Source organism: Cheilinus undulatus, linkage group 9 (assembly GCF_018320785.1).
Source record: "Cheilinus undulatus linkage group 9, ASM1832078v1, whole genome shotgun sequence".
Taxonomy (NCBI): Eukaryota; Metazoa; Chordata; class Actinopteri; order Labriformes; family Labridae; genus Cheilinus; species Cheilinus undulatus.
The window spans coordinates 29,827,751-29,850,202 of record NC_054873.1 but is presented as its reverse complement, the minus strand read 5'-3'; the positions used below and the strand labels follow the sequence as shown (position 1 = coordinate 29,850,202).

Sequence of the window (22,452 nt, the reverse complement as noted above, 5' to 3'; positions counted from 1 at the left end):
ATGAATACAAGACTAGACCCCCAGATATGACAGAAGGTCTCTTCAGGTGCCATGGAGCCCCATCCAGAAGCCTGTGCACTACTAGAAAACAGGGCCTTCCAAGACAGTTTGGCATAACCAGCAGGAGTCAGGCTGCCTCCCTGTCAAGGGTATTAATGAAAAGTGTGGGATGGTATGTAAGAGACCACCAGACCATGGGTTAACATCCCAGTCCTATCCCAGTGAGCTGGCTTTCTGTACCAAGAAGAGGGAGAAGGACTGATTAGAGGAGTATGAAACAAAAAGATCCACCTCAGGTGTGTTGTGTTTGCACCAAAATTCTTCCCAGAGAGGGGGATTGCTTAACTGACTGCATCGCTCATTCAACACTCCTCCCTATATTCTGCACTCTTAAAAACAGAGCAGCAGCCATGCACAACAGCAAGTCGAAGAACCATAATGGTGCATGCGAATACAATGCATACTGTAGTTCACATTATCTTCAAACATACTGTTATACTCTGGCCTTGATTTACGCATAGGCTTAACAGGGCCACTGCTGAGGGGTCCCACCTATACAAGGGCCCCTGGACTGGCCACATAATACATAATGTAAAGTTATTTCAGAGGGAAATAACGCTATTGAGCCATACTGTCCATGTGAAACACGATTTTTTTTAATTAGCATCCGATTGGTTAGAGATAATGGACCACAATTAGCCTACCAAATCAGCAGCTGGCCTTTTGTCAGTTCAGGTTCACATGTTGCCGTGTCAGTCTTTGCCCTGCACTGCTACAGCCTGCTGATGGCCTTCGTTTGGGCCTGTGCCAGGCCCATGGCCCAAACCGGTGGTCGTAGCTTGAGCACCACCAGCAATATTAAGCCTATGTTTGCCACACAGGAATTTCCCCTTAGTCTGGCGATGAGATTTCTGTGGGCTTTGTACCTGCCTTGCCACTTTCATACATGGCATGCCTCAGCTAGCAGCATGCAATATATGAAGATTCTTATGTGGGTCTTTCAATCATAGGTGTCTGTTTGCAGTGCAGTTTAAGGGTGAGGGGGTGCAAACCCTGCACCCCAAGTCAGGGCAGGGCAAGTGACAATGACCCTCTTTTAGCTCCATAAGCAATTTCAGCAACTGTCTTCTTCTGTGCCCATGTTCTGCTTTCAGATAGAATCATCACTCTTACCGTGACAGAATGTCAGCAGACAAAATATGAATACTAAAACCTGCATTTAAAATGTTTCCCAGTAACATTGTTTTTATACTAAAGCCCTCCTTATTAGTTATGTAACGCCCATATTGCCCTGAGAGTATGCTGACATGTTATATACGTTGCATGATTTTACACAAGGTTACCTTTCTTGGTGAAACATGACGAATAAGTTGGGCCCCACAAAAATGATAGCCAGGGGGGCCATGACCACCTTAATCTGACTCCTCTTCTGTTGAAAAATCTGGTTGTTTTTATGGATCATTCAGTGAAAACACTTTTTCATGTTATAAAAACAAATGGACTTGCAAGTTTGGTGCAAGTTTAAAAATTTGGGCTGTCAAACAATTTTCAAAATCACAATTAATCTCACACTTTCTGTAGTTAATTGTGGTATTAATCTCCCACTTCTCTTGCATTTCCAAATTCCAACATTTTTATTAAAAGCCAAAATGAAGCTAATAAAGCATACGATTAATGAGATATTTAAAAGATTAATGTACTAGTTATGGACCTTAATTGATGACGGTGGCACCATGCATTAATGACAAAAGCCTTAACTAAAATACATAACGGCTGAGTTCAGTTGCTCTGGTTTTGTTTTCACTCTTTTCACTGTCATGCCTTACTGGAGCTCTCAGAGAGAATGCAGCACTTTTCAGTGTTACACCTGTGTGAACTCTGCAATCATATGAAAATGGCCTTTGGATTTCAAATAAAAAATAATAATTATAAATCCCATTAATTTGAGCTCATGGTGGGAGAGACAGACAGTTCTGAAACAGATGGGAAGTAAACCCCAGGCACACACACATGAGCTTTTTAGCTAAGAAATGTGTAAAGTTTTTGTTTAAGTTTTAAGACCAAACATTTGATCTGGAAGCTACATCTCACCAAAGATAACTTCTGTTGGCCATTGAACATATTAATAATGTTGCATGTAACTCCGAAACTTTAGATAACTGTATTTGAGAGGTTGCTTTTCAATGAAAACAGTTTTACAAAAGCCTGGGTTCTTCTTTTAAGATAGACTCCAAATGCAAAGTGAAAACTGTGCGAGAAAGAACAGAAGGAAAATTTGTCATGGAGAAATAAACATCTGTTCGCCTAGTTGCTTGTCTTCTTTTAAAAGTGGATTTTGAAGGTCTGTCATCCCATCTCTTCTTCTTTTACACCACCTTTTATCGCTCCTGACTGAGTGGAAACTCAACTTATGCGGCATCTTGTAGAAACGTCTCTGTCCAAGGTCCTGCTTTCCCAAGCATGCGTCATGTGACTTCACTCAGCAGTGCCTAGCTCAGCACCGAGCCTGCTGGTTTCTGGAGATTTCAAGTGAGAAAGGGACAAGCCTCGAACCCCTTCCCCTCTCATCTTGCGTTGTTTAGATTGTTTTTTTTCCTCCTTTGTTTTTTTTCTTTTAACCTTCCCTTTCCGCTCTTGTTTTTTTATTACGCACAATCGGAAGATGTCGCCCATAAAAGCGCTCGGAGTATGACAAAAGATTTAAGGATGCTGGACTTGTGCTGCTCGTTTTGTTCCTCTCTTTTTACCTAAATGCCAACACGGTGAATGCGTCGGGCAGAGTGGACGAGCCTGCAGCCAGTGGTCCGCATTCTGAACATCTCGTCTTTCTTGATTTGATTTTTCTCTGGAGCGCCTTTAACAAGGATGTAACAAGCGATCCACCTTGCGCAGCTGAAGTCTCCTCATCAAAATGCAGAAGGGAATACGACTTAATGATGGTCATGTCACCTACCTAGGGCTTTTGGCGAAAAAGGATGGTACAAGACGAGGATGCTTGAGCAAAAAGAGCTCAGACAACACAAAATGGCACACAAAGTGGTTCGCTTTGTTACAGAATATGCTCTTTTATTTTGAGAACGAATCCAGCTCTCGACCCGCGGGATTATACCTGTTGGAGGGATGCATATGCGACAGAGCGCCTTCACCGAAACCTTCACTGTCAGCCAAGGAGTGTTTGGAAAAGCAGGTATGAAGATTGCGCGCACACACGCGCGCGCTCTCTCACCAACTGCTTTATTGTTTTGTAGGCTTCATGTTCAAATATCAAGGGGCAAGGCTGAATGTATCATTTTAACCCTATCGTAGGTCAGAAAAAAGCCTTTTGTTACGCTTATATGCATGATGACCTCAAATCCATCGCCGCAGAAAAGCACGAGGTTTCAGATTGCTGTATTGCTAGTTATGTAATCCATGCATGGCATTAATGATGAGGTAACAATATTAACACCTAATGGTATTACAGCAGCCCTGGTAATGAGCTCTGCAGGGTTTTCATGCAGGTTGCAGCAAACCCGAGGTTGATCCCCTTTTTTCTCTCTCTGTTTTTGATTACATAGTTTTTATTGGCGCGTGGAGTTTAAATAGTTCAGTTCTCACTGGGAAGAGTCTGCAATTTGGTTTGTCACATTTTTTTTTAATTTTGACTTTAGGCCGTTATATTTTTTGACGTTTTAGGGCGGAGAGTGATATACCTATTGCTGCTTCCACTAAAACATGAAAAAGTTGTTGCCTCAGGGTTTCCATCGTGTGGAGAAATGATGGTATGACAGCTAAAGGTCGAGAAACAGCAGGGAGCCAGTGATCAGTCAGCTCTGATTCAAATGATTGGAATAAGACGATTCATTCTAATAGGGGGAATTTAATTTAAACTAGTCTGCATGTCCTTTGTTGAAATTGACCCATGGCATACTGGTTAAGTGATGTATTTACATATTTGAACAATCTATATTGCATTTTAAAATATCTCCAATCACCGCTCCCTAAATCAAAAAAATGTGACAACCAGAAGGAGGAATGTTGCTGAGTATCATTGTGACAAACAGTAGAGGGATGTAATGCCTTCATGCCATCAGCTCTCCTCTCTCCAGGCTCAGTGCCTGACTCTGTAGGTAGGGCTGTAATCCAAAGTGAGTCCAGGCTCTTCCTGTGAACAGCTGCCTTTGTGCTGACAAGGCATAATGCAACACACTTGCTAATGCTGTGCTCACGCTCTTGTTTTAAACGCTCAAAAACAAACAAACAAAAATACCCCCTTAAACAATCCCAATTATTTTTCTTTTTCTGTCAGCAGTGCTACTTCTTCTGCATTGTGCTGTTTTTTTGTTGTTGTTTTTTTAAATAAGAGCATGCTGAGAAAAGCATGGAAAATAAGTTCCTGCAATCTTGGTGTAAACAAACAGAGTAGATTTTTGCTTCTCTTTGTATTCCTGAATTGTGTTTACCGAGCATGAAAGCACTGAGATCTGCACAAATGAAAAACAAGTGATGTGAGTGATATGATGGTGCACTAAAAAAAAACTGCCTCTGATTGTAAACAAACACCATTAATAAGCGTAAAAATCTCCTCTATCTCCCATCTCCACCTGGATTCATGCTTATGTGGCGATGTTTTCCTAATCCACTATAATCCTTACATTATATTTATCCTCAAATGCAGTTAGTGTGAAAATGATTATGCGTTTGAGCCTGTGGTTTCTATGGCAACCCTTATTTGCATCCCAAAGAATGATGCAGTTAAAAGAGGAGGGGTAACAGAGAGGAGTTTGTCGCAGCTCTCCTATTAATACGAGCGCTTTCTGGGCTAAATTTGTTTCTTGCAGCACCTTGGAGGGGTCAGAGTCCATTTATAGAAAACACAGTCAGCTCACACTAGGAAACAGCAGCACTTCAGCCAATAACATAAGAGGCTATCAAAGCAAGAGGTGCTTCATTTGGCACAAAACGTGTTACAAATCTAAAAAGATCAGGCCAATAAATAGGTTAAACTGCACGTTTTAACATAGCTGATCAAGAAAACTCATTAAAAATCAAAGTGTATGCATGTGTAGTGATTACCAACACAAACAGCATCTCTCCAGGGAATCTATCACTGTATAGATCTCATGCTATGATTCAGGAAAGTCTGTTAACTGTACTGCTGCAAGACAATGGAGCTACTTTTCAGTGGAAGGCATTTACATAAGGAATTTCTTTAATGATATAATTTACAATCACTCAAAAAAATCCCAAATGGTCATTTACTGCCGGCTCATGTCTGCAGCAAAGAGGGACGAACAAGACTGTTTTGTTCCAACACCAAAACAAGTGTTTCATAGATTAAAGAGCAAATAATACACATGCATGTTATTTTTTACCCATGCTGAATCAATCTGGCATCTCTGCTGAGATCAGTGATGATTTTTTTAAGGTGACTCAGCCATAAATATAAAGCAGGAAGCAGACAGTGTGCTTAACATCGCCTCAACCTAGACACTCACTGCGCTCTCACAGAGATCATGAGGGAAAACTACAACAACATGCATGCCTCTCTGCCAGAAATAGATTTTCTTTGACGGTAGGATGAATACCTAATGAATGTGAAGATGGAGGAGCGGTGAGCCATGAATAATGATCAGTCGTAGGTTGATAGGTGCCTGTTGAACATCTGCAGGCCAAAGATTAGGGCCTGGTCTCCCTAAACATGGCCAGACAATCAACAGAAAAGACAACATTTCTCTTCAGGGAGTTTCAGAGTTCTTCCTTTGTTTTCAACAACAATAAATGCTATATTGAGTTCTTGCAAAAGAGGGCCTCATAAGACAAAATCCAACAAGTCATGGGTGTAACATCCAAAATTAAAGGAAAAATTGCTTTAATGCAATTAAAAGTTAAATAATTGATGTACTATTATTCTTGGACTAGTGGTTTATAGCATACTTTTTTACTTAGCAAACCAACTCACATCATATTTTATTAAAAAAAGCCTTTTGACTTTTTTATCTGAGTAGTTGCACCAGTGTGTGTTTAATGACTGATGGAGTCAATCCATTACCTTTATTGACATAGTTTAAGATTTTAAATTCAAATGTTTTAATACCTTGGCAAATCAAAAATATTTGATTTGCCAAGGAGTGAAACATGTGATTTATAAAAGTATGCTGATGCTTTCACACAGTTGACTAAAGTAGCTTTATAACTTTGATTGGAACATGTGTACAAAAACCTCTGTGTTTTTAATTTCTTTAAATCTATGGATAAAATCCACATTCTTCAGACTGATACCATATTAGACTGACTAGTAAGTGGACAATCTGTACCTGGTCTCCACTTCTTCTGTTTCAGAAGCTAATAAAAATTTTGATGCCATTCAGAAGCCCTTCTGTTTGTTTTGTTACTATTTTTATGAAATCTACCATTCAATCTCTCTCAAATTATTAAACATGTGCGATTAATTACGATTTATTAATTACAAATCCTATAATTAGGATTAATTAGATTGATTTAAATGACACTAAAATCCATCATCATAATAATAATGATAATAATAATAATAATAACAGAGGTTCAGTTGCTAGGAAACAGCTATGGCAGTTATGTAATTGCCTAAAGCTGCAGTCTCCATGTCTTATGGGATTACCTTCTGGGAACTAGAGACATACCAGGAACTGGGGGAGGCCCCCTTGGTGTGCTCCATCAATTGCAGTGGTGGGCGAGGACGATATGGCTTCCCCAGGCCCTATGTTGTTTTAAATCACCTGCTTGATGTCCACGGCAGCAGGCAGAGAGGCACAGACACACACACAGATAGAAGAAGAATCCTCAGTTGAGACACAATATGATAGTTTTATCTAAAGAGTGTGCAATAATGAATGGCCCTTTTTTGTGTCAGGTTAATGGCAGTCCTGTTGTTTCTAATTAGAACCCCCCAACCCCACCCCCTTAATTTGTTTCAGTACTATTTCACTGTCAGCTTTACCCATGAAAACCAAAAGGCACTGGAGTTACGCACCGAGGATGTAAAGGACTGCGATGAATGGGTGGCTGCAATATCACATGCCAGGTAAAAGCACACATCAGTGAAATGTAAAGACATGACTGTTAGAAGCAAAAATAGTCATTAGAAGGATGGGGAGGATGTTCCTATGGTTTTATAACTGGTGTTTAAATATGAGGAATGATATAAAACTGCTTTGTTCAGCAAGAAAAAACAAGTTGTTTTTGTTGCAAAATAACAGAACATACAACAAAATAAATGGCAGTACATACACTTCAGAAATATGTGTGTCTATGTGTGTTTGCTTACGTTACAGTTACAGAAACTTGGCCACCGAGCATGAGACTCTCATGCAAAAGTATCTTCATCTACTTCAGATTGTGGAGACAGAGAAAACAGTTGCTAAGCAACTTCGACAACAGATAGAAGATGGGGAAATAGAGATTGAAAGGCTCAAATCAGAGGTAATATTCACCATGATGCCTTTACACTGAGGAGAAGAGATGTAAACATGCATGAATACACTACCACATATGACCAGATAATGTGCCCTGAACATAAACCTCAAGAGTCTGAATTTTGCAGTGATATTTGCTCCCCCTGTATCTCCACAATGACTGAAATGGAAACAAACATCACACCACTTCAGTAAGATCTGAACCCTGCGATCAGCTGGACTCAGTCTTTCCATGCATGTCAGGATCTCATATTTTGAAGAGCAGGTTTACAAAGAACAAAACACAGAGAGGGACACAGTTGTTTTGTATTCATATGTTCTGGTTTATTTCAGAACGTTCTGCTTTTCCTCTCCCTATTTGTGGAGCAGCTTGGCATAAAGCTTTATAAATGTCTCACAGCTCTTATTGTTCTCATGATCCCAATGAAGCCTGCCAACCTAAGGGATTTCACAGTAGACGGGAAACATTTGTAATACAAGTCAGACACCTTTTTAAGTTAAAGTGAATAATTTTCTGTCTTGAATCTTTCTTCAAGACTCAGTGTATGACTCAGTGTAGCTTTTAAAAAGATGTCTGGGTAAAATGTGTTATTTTAGGTAAGTCAGCTTAGTGGGAGAGTCAAAAGTCATCTGAACCCTGTGATACCAAATATTCCACGTTTACTTTTCTCATTCTTTTGCAATCCATAAAAAGTTCCTTTCCCCACAGTGAAGTTGACGTTATAATCTTAAATCAACTTGGAATTCCTTATTTTCTTTCAAAATAGAAGCATGTCTGTCACTTAAGTAACACCTTATTTCAAGACTGACATGACACAATCATAATCATGACACGACACCTGTCGCTCACATGAAAGAGGCTTTACGAATGTTTATAAATGTTTTTATAGGTGTCATTTGGTCAATTACGTCACCTTTAATGCAATAAATTAAAGAGATACCCACTTCTACAAACACTGCTACACCACTGGACAGCCCAAATCAAGATTGGAAGTGTTCAGTGTACCATGCACTCTGTCTGGTTGCCCTGCAGCTTTTTTCCTTTCACGGAAAGCCACATAAGCAAAAAATGGATCTTACCCCACTCTCCCCTGTTGTTTCCAGCCTTTATGCTAGGCAAAGGCAGTTGGTTACAGCCTTACCTTACACACATGATAGCCCTGCACCAGGCTTCTAATCCACAGTATTTCAGACTGAGTTTTTGTGATGGTTAATATTTTGCTGTACTGTTCTCCCTGTCTGCAACATAATAATGAAGGATCACCAGAAATTAATTATGTAGTCAAAACTGCTATAAAAAAGACACCCTAGTCGGGCACAATAATACTTTGCCATCACTTTTTCCTGGATTGCACAGTCATTTAAGGAAAAAAAAATCCCATGCTAAACTTAGCCTGCCAGAACAAATATTTTCTGGACCAATGGGAAACTGATGACCTTAGCTAACTATTGTTATGTTTGTTCTATATGTGTTTAAAGTAATGAAATGGATAAGGATGCACTGCTCAGTCACACAGAGAGATTTGTTCACCCAAACCATTCTCCTTGTATGTCCTCTGAGAAACAATGCCTCTAACTAGGCTGTATTCTTCAGATCAAATAGCCATTTCACTTTAATGTGCAAATGTGTTGCTCGAAATCAAATTATGTGCTGAATATGCATGAACGCAGCTTTAAATTGCATCCCTTCAATGAAATGTAGTGACAATTAACTCTCAGGCCATCTACGGAGTAAATAGAGACACTTAGCTTCAAACAGTTCAGGGCAGCTCTAGTCTATGTTTTTTTCACTGCCTGTTTACCTTGTTGTCTGTCTGGTACATACTGTGTTTAAATAACCAATGTAGATAAACATTAATGCAGCGATAGCAGCCAAGTGAGCAGCCAGTTTAGTCAGGCTCATGCCTCAGTGCTGACAGGTCTTGTCTTGTTTACTGAGTCTTTTTGTTTACATGCTGGTACAGTAAGTGTGAAGAAGACAAGTGTGGAAGTGGTAATGATTAGTCTTTTTTCTGGATGCTTCCCTGGCAGATTGCTGGGCTACTCAAAGACAATGAGAAGATTCATGCAAGTCCTGCGGCCGCTCCATCTGATGATGACTCTGAAATCAAGAAAATCAAAAAAGTAAAACCAATAAAATAAGCTCGGTGCCGTATTTTCAGTGTGCACTCCAGGTAGAAACTGACCTCAGTGTGTTGACATCCCAGGTCCAGAGCTTCCTGCGAGGCTGGATCTGCAGGAGGAAGTGGAAGACAATCATCCAGGATTACATCCGTTCACCACATGCAGAGAGCATGAGGAAGAGGAACCAGGTGGTGTTCAGCATGTTGGATTCCGAGGCTGAGTATGTGCAGCAGCTTCATATATTAGTGAACAACTTCCTGAGGCCGCTCCGCATGGCAGCCAGCTCCAAGAAACCACCCATCACCCATGATGACGTCAGCAGCATATTCCTCAACAGGTTGGATGCTCTTTTCTCACAAAGCACTTCCATGTATTGCATTAGATAATATGACTTGTGGAGTTTTTTTTACTATTAGTGACATGGAGTAGTGTTGTGGGGGGAAACTTTGATAAGTCAATGCACCATAGATGCAAGCTATACATATTTGTTAGCTATTATCCAATCATGAGGCCAAGACAGAACAACATAAACCAAGGAGATCATAGGTAATATCTGGTACTTTAAACAGGTTAAATGATATCCAAATGTTTAATTTTTCTAATTATTACAGTTGGTTCATTCCTTCATATCTTCAACCTTTAGATTTTATTTAAACTTTGGAGGTTTTCAGACTTCAACCTCATTGTCTGTTACCACATCTTCCTATGGTCCTACTCCTCCTTACCATCTTCCCCTTTTTACCTCCGCCAAGGAGGTTATGTGATCGGGTGGGTTTGTTCGTTTGTTCGTTTGTTCGTTTGTTAGCAACATAACTCAAAAAGTTATGAACGGATTTTCATGAATTTTTCAGGAAATGTCAAAAATGGCATAAGGAAAAACTAATTAGATTTTGGGACTGATCCAGATCACCGTCTGGATCCAGGATTTTTTTTAAAAGATTCTGTACTATTGGGAGATAGGGCTAATAGCAGAAGTCTGCGCTGTTACCACTTCACACCAGGAGATGGCGAATATGAGTAACTTCAATCCCATTAGCAGTTTTTGGGTGTGTTTCTATCCAAAGTTTTGGAGTTTATCGAGTTTGACAGAAGCACGCCTGGTCGAGGAGATGAGTCGGAGCATAACAGAGAGAAAGACAGCAAATTGCAGCGAGAATACTCACAATGCTGGGAGGAATAGAGGAATATTCACCCTCTGCCACGACTTCCAGTAGTCAAGTGGGATCATGGGTGAGACTGTCAGTGCATCTGTTGGCACCAGCAGGCAATGCTTCCACCATCATAGTCCACATGTAGCAAAGCCAGTGCTTTGCCTCACCGTGTGTCCACCCCACTGGGGAGGGAGTAATTGGCAAATCCCGTGGTGGGGGGCACATGGGGACAGATCCAGGAATTTTTTAAAGGATTTGAGAGATAGGGCTAATGGCGGAGGTCTGCGCTCCCCGAGTGCTTTTCTAGTTTATCTAATGAGACTCCATCTCTTCCTCCTCTTTCTTCCCAACCAATGCTCCCCTCTCCATCAAGTGTTTTTTTTTAAGCCTTTATACATCCATGACACCTTCTTTCTGTTGTCTCACATTGTCTGTCTATCATAATACATCCAAACTTCATTCATACATGTCGCTTATACTATAATGGTTTTAAAACTGTAAACAATATCTCCACCTCTTTAGCACCATCTCACACACCATCAGCTTTTACACTCGATAGGCTACTCCATCAGTGAAGCAGTGGCCAACTTTTGTTTTTTTTTTTTTGTTTTGTTTTTTTTTTGTTTTGTTTTGTTTGTTTTTTTTTTTGTTTTTGTTACTGGTTTCGGTATTTTGATTTTTTGAGCAATGTTTTCACATTTTTCACAAATTGGGTATCACATTCTTCAGCTTTTATACTATTTTTAGCTATTTTTATGCTTTTTTTCAGCTATTTTCAGCAGTTCTTCCACAGTTCAGCTCTCAGCATCTCCACTCAATATCAGCTTGAAATCGCATTTTTATCTAGTTGAAATAATTAAGATGATTCCCCAATGATAAATCATCGTACTGTAACTGACTAAAGAAGGAAAACTGCCTCAAAAAATTCAAATTCAAATTGATGCTGAATGAATGATTAAATTTTGTACTGTTTAACATGTTTTCTATTCTTTGTTCTTTCAGTGAAACTATTATGTTCCTACATCAGATATTTTACCAGGGTCTCAAAGCCAGAATAGCCAGCTGGCCAACATTAGTGCTTGGTAAGAAAACCTCTGATTTAGTTCTTTTTCAAACCTTCAGCATTGCTGGTGTCATTGTAACAGTCTTGGTGTCCATTTCTATCCAGCCGACCTCTTCGACATCCTTCTTCCCATGCTGAATATCTACCAGGAGTTTGTGAGGAACCATCAGTACAGCTTGCAGATCCTGGCCCACTGCAAGCAGAACCGAGACTTTGACAAGCTGCTGAAGCAGTATGAGGCCAAGCCTGACTGTGAGGAGAGGACTCTGGAGACCTTCCTCACCTACCCCATGTTCCAGGTTGGCTCATTTGTCTCACTGATATACACAAGAAATAAAGGCAGACCAATTTGTTTGCTGCAGAGCTGCCGCCTGAAGCGGGATTTTGTTGTTAATTCTGATCTCACAGCCACTCTGGGCCAAGTTGTTCTCCTCACATAAAAATGTTACCCTCGAGCCATATAATTCAACAACTTAATAGCTACTAGCTGGATATGGCTATGCCAATGAAACCAAAGTGTAGCTGTCTGTAAAGCAGTTTGATGATTTGTTCTGTAAATATTCATGGCTGGTTGTTCCTTAAATCAATTATCACAAAGGTAAATGAAATTAAAGACCCCAGTAAATGCAAATCGAAAGTCTGAACTGGAGTAGTTTAATTGACCTCATCCTAAATTTCACATATTCCTGATTGTTGATAATGAAGTGCTATTTTATCAGCTTTACCTATGGGGTCCCTTTCTTTTTCAGTATTCCTTCATGTTCTTTTTTAATTCAAGGCTATTTTTATCAGTTTTCACCCACTGGCACTGTTATTTCAACCAACAGGTGTTTGAATTTAATGATTAAGACTATTTGTTCAACTGTTTATGGCTGTCATGTTTCTAAACATTAAATTATGAATCTGTTGTACTGTAAATGTGAAGAGTAAGAGAGTGTAAGAAAAATATATCCTACCATCATAACAAAACTTCTCAAAGTTTTAGTGTATTAGTTGGTCTCTTGTCCATAAGCTAAGTTTACCTTATATGATCAGTGTTTCTTCTGCTTGGGTTTTTTGCTGCTAAAAATTAAAAACACAACATAGGATTAATTTAAACCCATTCCCTAATTTCCAATTATCAATACTATCATGAATGTGTTTAGGACTTGGCCATGATGCCTTAGTCAGACTTGGCTTAAAGAGCTCGCCCCCGACGTTGGCTCTTTGAGCAATGTCCCATATTGCAGCAGCACTGATCAAGAACAGAAACAGCAGGCATTTGTCTGCTATGGCCCAGAATATCCCTGTAGTGTTTTTCATGTCTATAAAAAGCAGTTGCTTTTGGAGCTCAGGCTTTAATAACGGACCCTTTCTGATGATGCAAGCAGTTTCCTGATGGCTCTCTCTGCTGGGGCCTACAGCAGGCTGTGCTGATGGTATATTTTTGCTGATGAGCGTAGATTGTGCTCTCAATTGATCTACTACTCATTAGTTTACATGCACGTGTATACTCCTCTGTGCACATCTTTGTGCTCATGCATGCATATAAGCTTATACTTGAGTGTGAACCCCCTGTTTCTTTTTTCTCTGTAGATTCCTCGCTACATCCTCACACTCCATGAACTCTTGGCCCACACACCTCATGAACATATCGAAAGAAACAGTCTGGACTATGCCAAATCCAAGCTAGAGGAGCTCTCCAGGTAAATCCTGGTTTCATCTAAAATCCCTTCATGACTTTACATGACAACTGCAAGGCTGGTTTTAGGAGCTGCATGGGAAACTGAAAATGAAGTGGAAATACAGCATGTTTCACCTTTAGCCTCTTTAGCAAGTGAATCTACAAAATGGGTTGTTAATGTCAACGTCATTTTCAGTGGGTGATGGATTATTTCTTACAACCGAAACAATACAGTTGTGTTTATTCACCAGAAACTTAAAACAAACTACATTTGAACTTGTCATGCCTCAGTTGCACAAGAATATTTATCTTGATAAATCAGTGCATATTTGCATTTATTAATACTGTGTTAACTTTGTCTACTGAAAATGTTTCTAAAAATGTTTGTCAGCATCCTTTATTTTCAATGAGAAAGACTAGCTAACATATAAAAATTAAAAATGGGACTAAAATTTTAGTGCTGGACTGTTGGACATTTAAAATGTCAACCAACTGAATGTGAAATGGAGAACTGCCATAGTTTCATCACTTTATTTTGAATTGATCAAAGCATTGACAATGTGTTTTGCATCTATATTGATTTTACAGTGTAGCTAATAAAGTCATTCAAAAGACTGTTGACCCTATCTGAACAAATCATGACAACAAAAGAAGAAAAAGAAGCATACAGTGCCGGTTACACCCAGGCTTTTTTGATTTGCAGATTTTCATGGGATACGTAGCCAGCCAGATGGTGTTTGAAGGACAACACATAAAAACTTGTGAGGGGAAAGCAGGATTAGAGGGAAGGACACACCTTGCAGTGAATGAAAATAGCACTTCTTGTTTAATTAGATTTATTGATTAAAAATAAAATGCAGACACAAATAATCAGCCAAATGACAAATATTTGCCTTAATAATTGGCCTGGCTGATTATCTATTGACCCCTTATTGTCAATGTGGTGAAATTGTACGCTCAAGATTTTAAAACTCTGAGTACAGTAGACTTCTTAACACATTGGCACAGACTTACAAAAAGAGTATCACTAAGGGATTAAAATTTGATTGTGGCTTTATTCTCAAGCCTCATACATAGTCGCACAAAGTTTTTAGAACAACATTTACCTACCTCACAGTGTATACACCTAATGATTTGTAGACAGGTGTGTAATCACATTATGACTTTAGTATGCCAAAACAATTCAGACAAAATGTTTTAAAAGTATAAATGCAACCAAATTGTTCTTTTAAATCCATGTTATAAACAATGAACAATGTAAAGTGCTTGCAAGACAGTCATCGCAAATACTGACATTCACATTTTTAAAGACTTTATTTGTGTGTTTTACTTTCTGGTGGAATTTATGCACTTCTGCTCTCCTCAAATGATTATTGTGTGATTTCTCTTTTTCCTAGAATTATGCACGATGAAGTGAGTGAGACTGAAAACATACGGAAGAACCTGGCAATAGAGCGCATGATCGTGGAGGGCTGTGAAATCCTCCTGGACACCAGCCAGACTTTTGTGAGACAAGGTAAGACCCACACTCGGGTGTTCAAGTCCTGTTGAAGATAGACGTAGTTCCACTGAAGAAGCGATTATCTGTCTATCCTTAGCTGTCTGACAGATTCATTTTACAGCTTCAACCCTGTGCTGCAGAGTGAGAATTTTATCTAAATCGTGTCTTATTAGATCCTCTTCTTGTTCTATTTTTGAATAAATCTCACCTTCTCTTGCATCTTCTCCTCTTATATATATATATATATATATATATATATGTATCTTCCTTCTTGTTTCTTTGCCCTCCTTTTATTTGCACAATATACAGGGTCTCTCATCCAAGTGCCGATGAGTGAGAAGGGAAAGATCACCCGTGGGCGACTGGGCTCTCTGTCCCTGAAGAAGGAAGGGGAAAGGCAGTGCTTTCTCTTCTCCAAGCACTTAATCATCTGTACCAGAGGTTCTGGGGGAAAGCTTCATCTCACCAAGGTGGGTAAATGCTGGCTAGCTTGGAGGAGTTGCGTATAAATACCCTCCTCTTCATAAACTGAACAGAGGAATAAAGAGGGGATGAAGAGTGCAAAATTAGAAATATGTGTCTTTTATCCACAAACATTGTGAGTGATCAACAATTCAGCATTTATTTCCAGGTATTTACATCTGGATCTGATACACAACTTAGGAGGTAGCATTATTTGTAATGGAACACCAAATTTTTAGGTGAGCAAAAATATTTGAACAGATAGACTTAAAACACATTAAAGTGAATAAGACTTAATATTTAGTTGGAAATCCTTTTCTTGCAGTAACTGCATCAAGCCTGTGATCCACTGACATCGCCAAACTTTAGCATTCTTCTTGTGTGATGCTTTTCCAGGCTTTCACCGCAGCCTCTTTCAGTTGTTGTTTGTTTTGGGGGGTTACTCCCTTTAATCTCCTCTTTGGGAGGTAAAATGCATGCTCTATAGGGTTTAAGTCTGGAGATTGATTTGGGCAGTCTAAAACCTTCCACTTCCTACCTCTGATGAATATCTGTGTTGTTTTGGCAGTGTGTTTTGGGTCGTTATTTTGCTATATGATGGAAGAACTCCCAATCAGTTTGGTTGCATTTTTCTTTAAATTGGCAGACAAAATGTTTCTGAAGACTTCTGAGTTCATTTCTGCTGCCATCATGTGTTACATCATAAATAAATATTAATGAGCCCGTCCCAGATGAAGCCATGCAAGCCCAAGCCATGACATTACATACACTGTGTTTCACAGATGAGCTTTTATGTTTGGGATCATGAGCAGATCCTTTCTTTCTACAAACTTTTGCTTTTCCATCACTTTGAAAAGGTTCATCTTTGTCTCATCAGTCCATAAAACTTTGTCCCAGAATGTTTGAGGCTCTTCTCTGTACTCTTTGGCAAATTCCAGCCTGGCCTTTCTGTTAATCATGCTAATGTTTTACAGTTGTTTGTTTTTCACCCATAGACAGCTCACTGGTTTTCATGTTGGTCACACCTCTCAACTATAAATGCAGTCTGCACTGACAAAACCCAAATCTGAAACTGAGTGTAGACATTTATTACTGTTTATTGTGTGAATAATCAATGTCATTGGGCAACAAAACACACTTATCAGTCACATTTTCCAATACTTTTGCTCACATGAACAATGGGTGTGTTCAAACAAGAGTGCTTTTCGAAGTGGTGTATCAGATCCAGACGTAAGTACTTGGAAATAAAAGCTGAAATGTTGATTTATTGTCTCATATTCATCTTTTGATGTCAAACCCAACTGTTTTAAGTCTACATCAAAAATAAAGGGATTGGGCCCACCGTTCCAATACTTTTGGAGGGGACTGTACATATGATCCAGACTGCACTGCATTTTGTGACGTGAAGTGCAAGGCTTTCCACTTCAATACATCAAATCTGAGGATGCAGTGAGATGAGTGATGATTCAAAACAGTGGCTACTCCTTCCTCATCCCTCCCCCGAAACCTCACTTTGAACACCGTAATTTTCTCATTTATCATGGGGATATCAACCACGAAAATATACCAGATAAGGCACAAGTTTGTTCTCTCAGCCAACTAACAGACACTCAGTTAAGCCCAAATGTGCCCAGGCACGGTATGGATTGCCTAGTTTGAGTGTATCCTAAAAGTCCATCTCTCCAAATGGGCACAGCTGGTGCCGTATGAAGATCTCTGTCAGGATGAATGAATCCAGAGGGATTTTCAAGGAGTGACAGAGCCACATCTGCTTATTTCATCACAGTATGAAACAATTTGCCACATTCTACAAATGTTAGCAGTGAATACAAATAGAACCCAAAAGACTTAGTGTGCTAGGTTCAGGTGCATGATGTTTTTTTGGGTTAAGGCTTGGTTGTGCTTTCTGCGTGGTCACAATTGATTGATCAGTGTGTGAGCCGGACTTTGCTCTTACCCAAGACAGTTTACATGTTAGTGTTGTTGAAAAAGAACTGCTCTAGGAAAGAAGATGTGCAGTACATGTAGTTCATGCAAGAAGTAGTTTGTTTCCTCTCATGTGTAGTTAGTAATACTTTAATTTGTAAAATTATATACTTTTATTTTGACTCCATCCTCAATTTTTTATTTGTTTAAAACGTATTCAGCCTCCATGTACCCCAACACACATGGTAGATCTCTTCACGACAACAGACAGACAGAAATCTTGTGGAGCGTCATCTTAGTAACATCATCATGCTCACATCTCTCCAACACACCAACATACTGCTGTAAGAACTGCAAATGTATCAAAAGGACATCCAAGTATTTACAAAGTGTAAGATTTCAATTTTTGTGCAAACATAAAATAAAACTGTATATAAAACAAAATACCTTGTTGCACTGCTTGTCCTGAACAGAGATTCTTTAGTTGTTTGGAGTCCTTCATCTTCTTCATTCATTCCAGATGTGAGTGGTAACAGTCCTCATACATGTCTCATACAAATTCGCGGCGGTAATGTGCTTATGCTGCAATCCATTTACCTCGTAAGTTGAAAGTGGGAATGACGTCACATTCATCTGAAAAAAATGGATTTCTTGTTGTTTGTGTTCCTTTTGTCACAACCCCGAGTTGGAAGAATGATGGATGCTGTTCTTGTGTTACCCATTCATTGTTTTTAGCAAAATTGACCAGTTGCTAGCTGATGAGCCATTAAAACAACACATTGCACAGTACTTCATGCATTGCAAGACAGTTGCTTCACACTGCATGCAACTGCAGGTAGTGCTGTGTCTACCGTTTCTAAAAATGCACTGAGAAACATCAAAAGATTCTGAAAACAGGTCAAAATCCCAGCTCTTACTACACTTAATGCTTTGTGCCACTATATTGTGTCGTCGAGGTTGGAGTGCTCTGTGAAAAACGAGCGCATGAGTTGTAAATACGACTTTGGGAGACGTTCCATCTGCCACTTCTGGTCAGAAGTCGGAAAAACAAGTCAGAATACAAGTTAGGACAACAAAAGGAATGCAGCATCAGCGTCAGTGTGGCCCGTCACTTAATTGTGTAGTAACGGAACCAAAACTCGGAACATTAGTTCTACATACAAACAGGATTATTTTAACAGTTTTTAACCCTTTTCACCTTACAGACATTCTCAGACTCTTCACATGAAATTGTGAACTTTTGAAATCATTTATGACCCATGCAGTTTTAACATAGCAGCATCTACACACAATTTTCCAAGAGGGGATAGAAGAGGAGTAGGAGGTAGTAGGGCTGAGTTTTATTACATGTAATATAAAGAAAAACCACTGGGTAGTTACAATAGTTTAGGTTTTTCATGTTGGTAAAAACACTTGTGATGTTACATTACAAAACGGTGTTGTTGTTTTGATGTATTTGGTATTTGATAGTGTTTGATATTGAGAAATGAATATTTAAAATTCTAAGGTTGTGAGATTTTTAAATAAACTAAATAACATTTATTATTGCATATACACACGCAAAAATGCCATAATAGTGTACCACTGCATACCGGTACTGATTTGCAGGTGTTGGGCATTGATAAGGTATCGATTCAGATGTGAAAGGTACCCATCCCTAGTTCTGATATCTATGCAATGTCTAGGTGGAGTGAAATTACAATGTATTATTAAACATTATAAAGAGATGGTTGATATTTAAAGTCCAAGAAAAGGCTACAGCTCCACTAACACCTCAGGATACACCAAAAAACTTACTATGATGCTAACTCAGAGGCACTAAGACCAATTGCACATAATATACACACATTTTTTTGACATTTGTGCAGGGCCAATTCTCTTTGAGCTGTATGTTTTATCTCTGTGGTTTTCTGGGAGAAAACTCCTCGGTTTTAGCTGCGTCATGCTAAGCTATTTTTACCAGCTGGTCTTTAACTATGTCTATCTACTAGGTGGTTCTTAGTTTTCAGCTCTATTTAATTGTTTTTTAAATCCCTCTTACTAAAACAAAATTGCCTGCTGTGCCAAAATTGAAACTCTGAGAGATAACAAAAAACCTCTGTGTAAAGATAAATGACTAAACAATGAGCTCAAACTGACTAAAAAGTTAAGTGCTAAGGGAGCATCAGATTCAGTAATAGTGCTCTTGAAGTTCTTTAATTTGGGAAACCACATTGCATATGGTACGTAACCATTTAAAAAAAATCTACCCCTTTAGCATTAGCATACATGTTAAACAATAAATACATGAGGTATTTATTAATCATCACCTGTCTGAGACACCACTTAATGTCTGGGTTTTTTTCTGATTTTATGTAGTATTAACTTTACATTCAGTATTTCCTCTCTATGACGAAATTGAGTCATCACTGTTGGCTGCAGGATCTACCATTTCCACATAAGATGCAAATTACCCTCACAGGCACATGGGATTCACTGGAAATGATGCATGCGTGTAATCCAGTCATTGCCGTTTCTAATTTTACTTCTCTGATTTCAGCCTTATTGTTAAGTCAGATGGCTCCAATATTAGAGCTGTGTTATAAGAAGAAAATGAGCTGAAAGACAGCAGGTTCATGGCAATGCCAAAATCTTAGCAGGCCACTTATGATGGTGGAACCTAAGAGATCTCATACAGGACATTTGTTGAGTTATAATATTTTCATTTTGAACTAGAGTTAAGAGAAATAACTTGCATTCATCTATTGCCTTTGACTTATAAATTATGAATGGCATAGAAATTAAATGGCAGAGGAGAGGTTGCTTGGTCTTTTTTGAAAATGCAGTTATTTCTTTTTCAAACTCATTCAAAAGTATTTTTAGTTATTTGATGTCCTGTGATGTATTTGGTGATATAATAGAAAGCTGAGTGAAATGGGTCTTGTATGAAGAATTTATTATGTATTGTTTGCAGAATGGAGTCGTCTCTCTCATAGACTGTACTCTCATGGAGGACCCTGAGGGAACAGATGATGAGTGTGAGTGTTTTATTCATATAGATGCTTTCAGAAAAATGCATCTTATGTGCCATTTGTGATGTTTTTTATAATGTTTGAGTGTGGCAGGATTTATTTATCTTTATAACTATTATTTAAAAGAACTGAAAGATGTTCTCTCTCAATTACAGATTCAGATAACACAGACTAAAATTAACAATCGAATCTTTGTGTGTGTGTGTGTGTTTGACTAAAAGCTAAATCAGACAAAAGCGGTCAGGATATGGAGCACCTGGACTTCAAGATTGTGGTTGAGCCAAAGGACAGCCAGTCATTCACAGTCATCCTGGTTGCCTCCTCGAGGCAAGAGAAGTCTGCATGGACCAGTGACATCAGCCAGGCACGTCAGCGAGAATCATAAGTTCCAGCAGTCTGTTGAAAAAGCCGAGGATGTCTGCAGAAATCCTGCACGTAACAGAACTCACTAACATTTCCTCTGTCCTTTCTGTTTACTTCAACTACATATGTCCTGCAGTGCATAGACAACATCCGCTGCAATGGGCTGATGATGAACGCCTTTGAGGACAACTCCAAAGTCACAGTGCCACAAATGATCAAGTAAGCTATGTTTGTTTTTATATACTGTATGCCACTCTGTATCTTCTCAGTTGTTTTGGCACTTATTTCCATGCTCTTTTTTCCGAGCAGGTCTGATTCAAGTTTGTACTGTGATGACGTGGACATCCGCTTCAGTAAAATGATGAACTCCTGCAAGGTGCTGCAGATCCGCTATGCCAGTGTGGAGCGCCTGCTGGAAAGGCTGACTGACCTTCGTTTTCTCTCCATCGACTTCCTCAACACCTTCCTGCACTCCTATCGTGTCTTCACCACTGCCGATGTGGTTCTAGACAAACTCATCACCATCTACAAGAAGCCCATCAGTGCCATTCCTGCACGGTGAGTCACACTGCATTTGGACAGATGGGAAGGTAGTCAGCAGCTTTAACAATAGACAAACAAATCTTATTTGATATGTTTGGCATCTGTGGAGCATAAAGATGAGACTAATGTAACGTGATGTGAAGCTTTGCTGTCCTCTAATAGATGCAGAGCATGTGTTGGAGTTAAGGAGCTGGCCTGCTTTAGCTGAAACTGCAGCTGTATAAGTGCTTTGTTCCTCTTTTTGCAATGAGCTAGCTGTGAGTAGTTTCATTTGAGGATCTCAGCTCAAGCTTTCCAGCAGCTCAAAAGATGCTCCCTGGGTTAGTCAAGCAGCATGCTTTGACTTTACAGGGAGGGCATGGCTAGAAACCGCCATAAGAACAAATACACTTATGACAATGTGTATTGAACACAATAACATTAGTTAAATGCAATTAAAACATAGTAGCATGAATCTGAATGAGGGTACAACAAACTTTATGCTATGAAGGAGGCTGGGGTGGAGGAGGCTAAGCTTTACCAGCAGCATGGTGCATCAGCATTAATGCAAGCAGGGATTAGTGAGAAGTATGTCATATTTAAATACACCGATGTGTTAAGAGAAAGAGCTGTGATTGGCTGTGGGAGTTGGGAGGTGGTACGTAGGATCAGCTGGCTGTCAGCTGATCATGGTTTGGCGTGTGACTAGTGTGTCCTGCATGAACTAGCGCTAAGGTTCAGATTGAGAGGGTACAGGACTGCCACCTTGAAGAGTGACTGATAGACAGTTACAGTTTTTGGAATCAATATAATTCAGCAGCAGCTTATTTGTGTTCAATTTGTGGTATTTTTGAGGATTCGACGGGTTTCTTTTTTTGATGATTTTGGCTAGCAGGTGAAGCAACAGAGGAAAGCTCTATGATACTTTCACACTTACTGTGTATCACAGAGAACATGCCTATATTCTGTGGTCAAAGGCAGTGGATGGGTCCAGTGTCTAAACTGGGCTCTGTCGCTCTATGGCAACCAACCTTGGTGCTGCAGGATCCCTCCCTCTCCTCCCTCTCCCTCTTTCCTTCTTTCTCACTCATTCTCTCCTCTGCAAAAGACGCTTAGTGTGAAAATTGACAGTGTTGGAGTGAGGGCTAACTGGTTAATTCACAGGCCTTGAGCATGGGGGCCTCACTGTGGGGTTGAGATCACGGGGAGCTCCCCATGCCCACGCCCTGCAGCATG

General features: G+C 39.5%; 1 protein-coding gene across 1 annotated transcript in view; it reads left to right on the top strand.

The window, feature by feature from the left end:
- The first annotated feature begins 2,508 nt into the window (after window positions 1-2,508).
- rasgrf1 (Ras protein specific guanine nucleotide releasing factor 1) overlaps window positions 2,509-22,452 on the top strand; it is a 30,116-nt gene continuing 10,172 nt past the window's right edge. Inside the window, exons 1-14 of the mRNA XM_041794887.1 lie at window positions 2,509-3,187; window positions 6,933-7,039; window positions 7,290-7,437; window positions 9,462-9,554; window positions 9,638-9,891; window positions 11,708-11,787; window positions 11,874-12,067; window positions 13,344-13,453; window positions 14,829-14,947; window positions 15,242-15,402; window positions 20,274-20,337; window positions 20,553-20,695; window positions 20,831-20,913; window positions 21,004-21,252. Coding sequence (XP_041650821.1) covers window positions 2,912-3,187; window positions 6,933-7,039; window positions 7,290-7,437; window positions 9,462-9,554; window positions 9,638-9,891; window positions 11,708-11,787; window positions 11,874-12,067; window positions 13,344-13,453; window positions 14,829-14,947; window positions 15,242-15,402; window positions 20,274-20,337; window positions 20,553-20,695; window positions 20,831-20,913; window positions 21,004-21,252 — 2,081 coding nt within the window. The 5' untranslated portion in view covers window positions 2,509-2,911. The remainder of the gene's footprint in view (window positions 3,188-6,932; window positions 7,040-7,289; window positions 7,438-9,461; window positions 9,555-9,637; window positions 9,892-11,707; window positions 11,788-11,873; window positions 12,068-13,343; window positions 13,454-14,828; window positions 14,948-15,241; window positions 15,403-20,273; window positions 20,338-20,552; window positions 20,696-20,830; window positions 20,914-21,003; window positions 21,253-22,452) is intronic.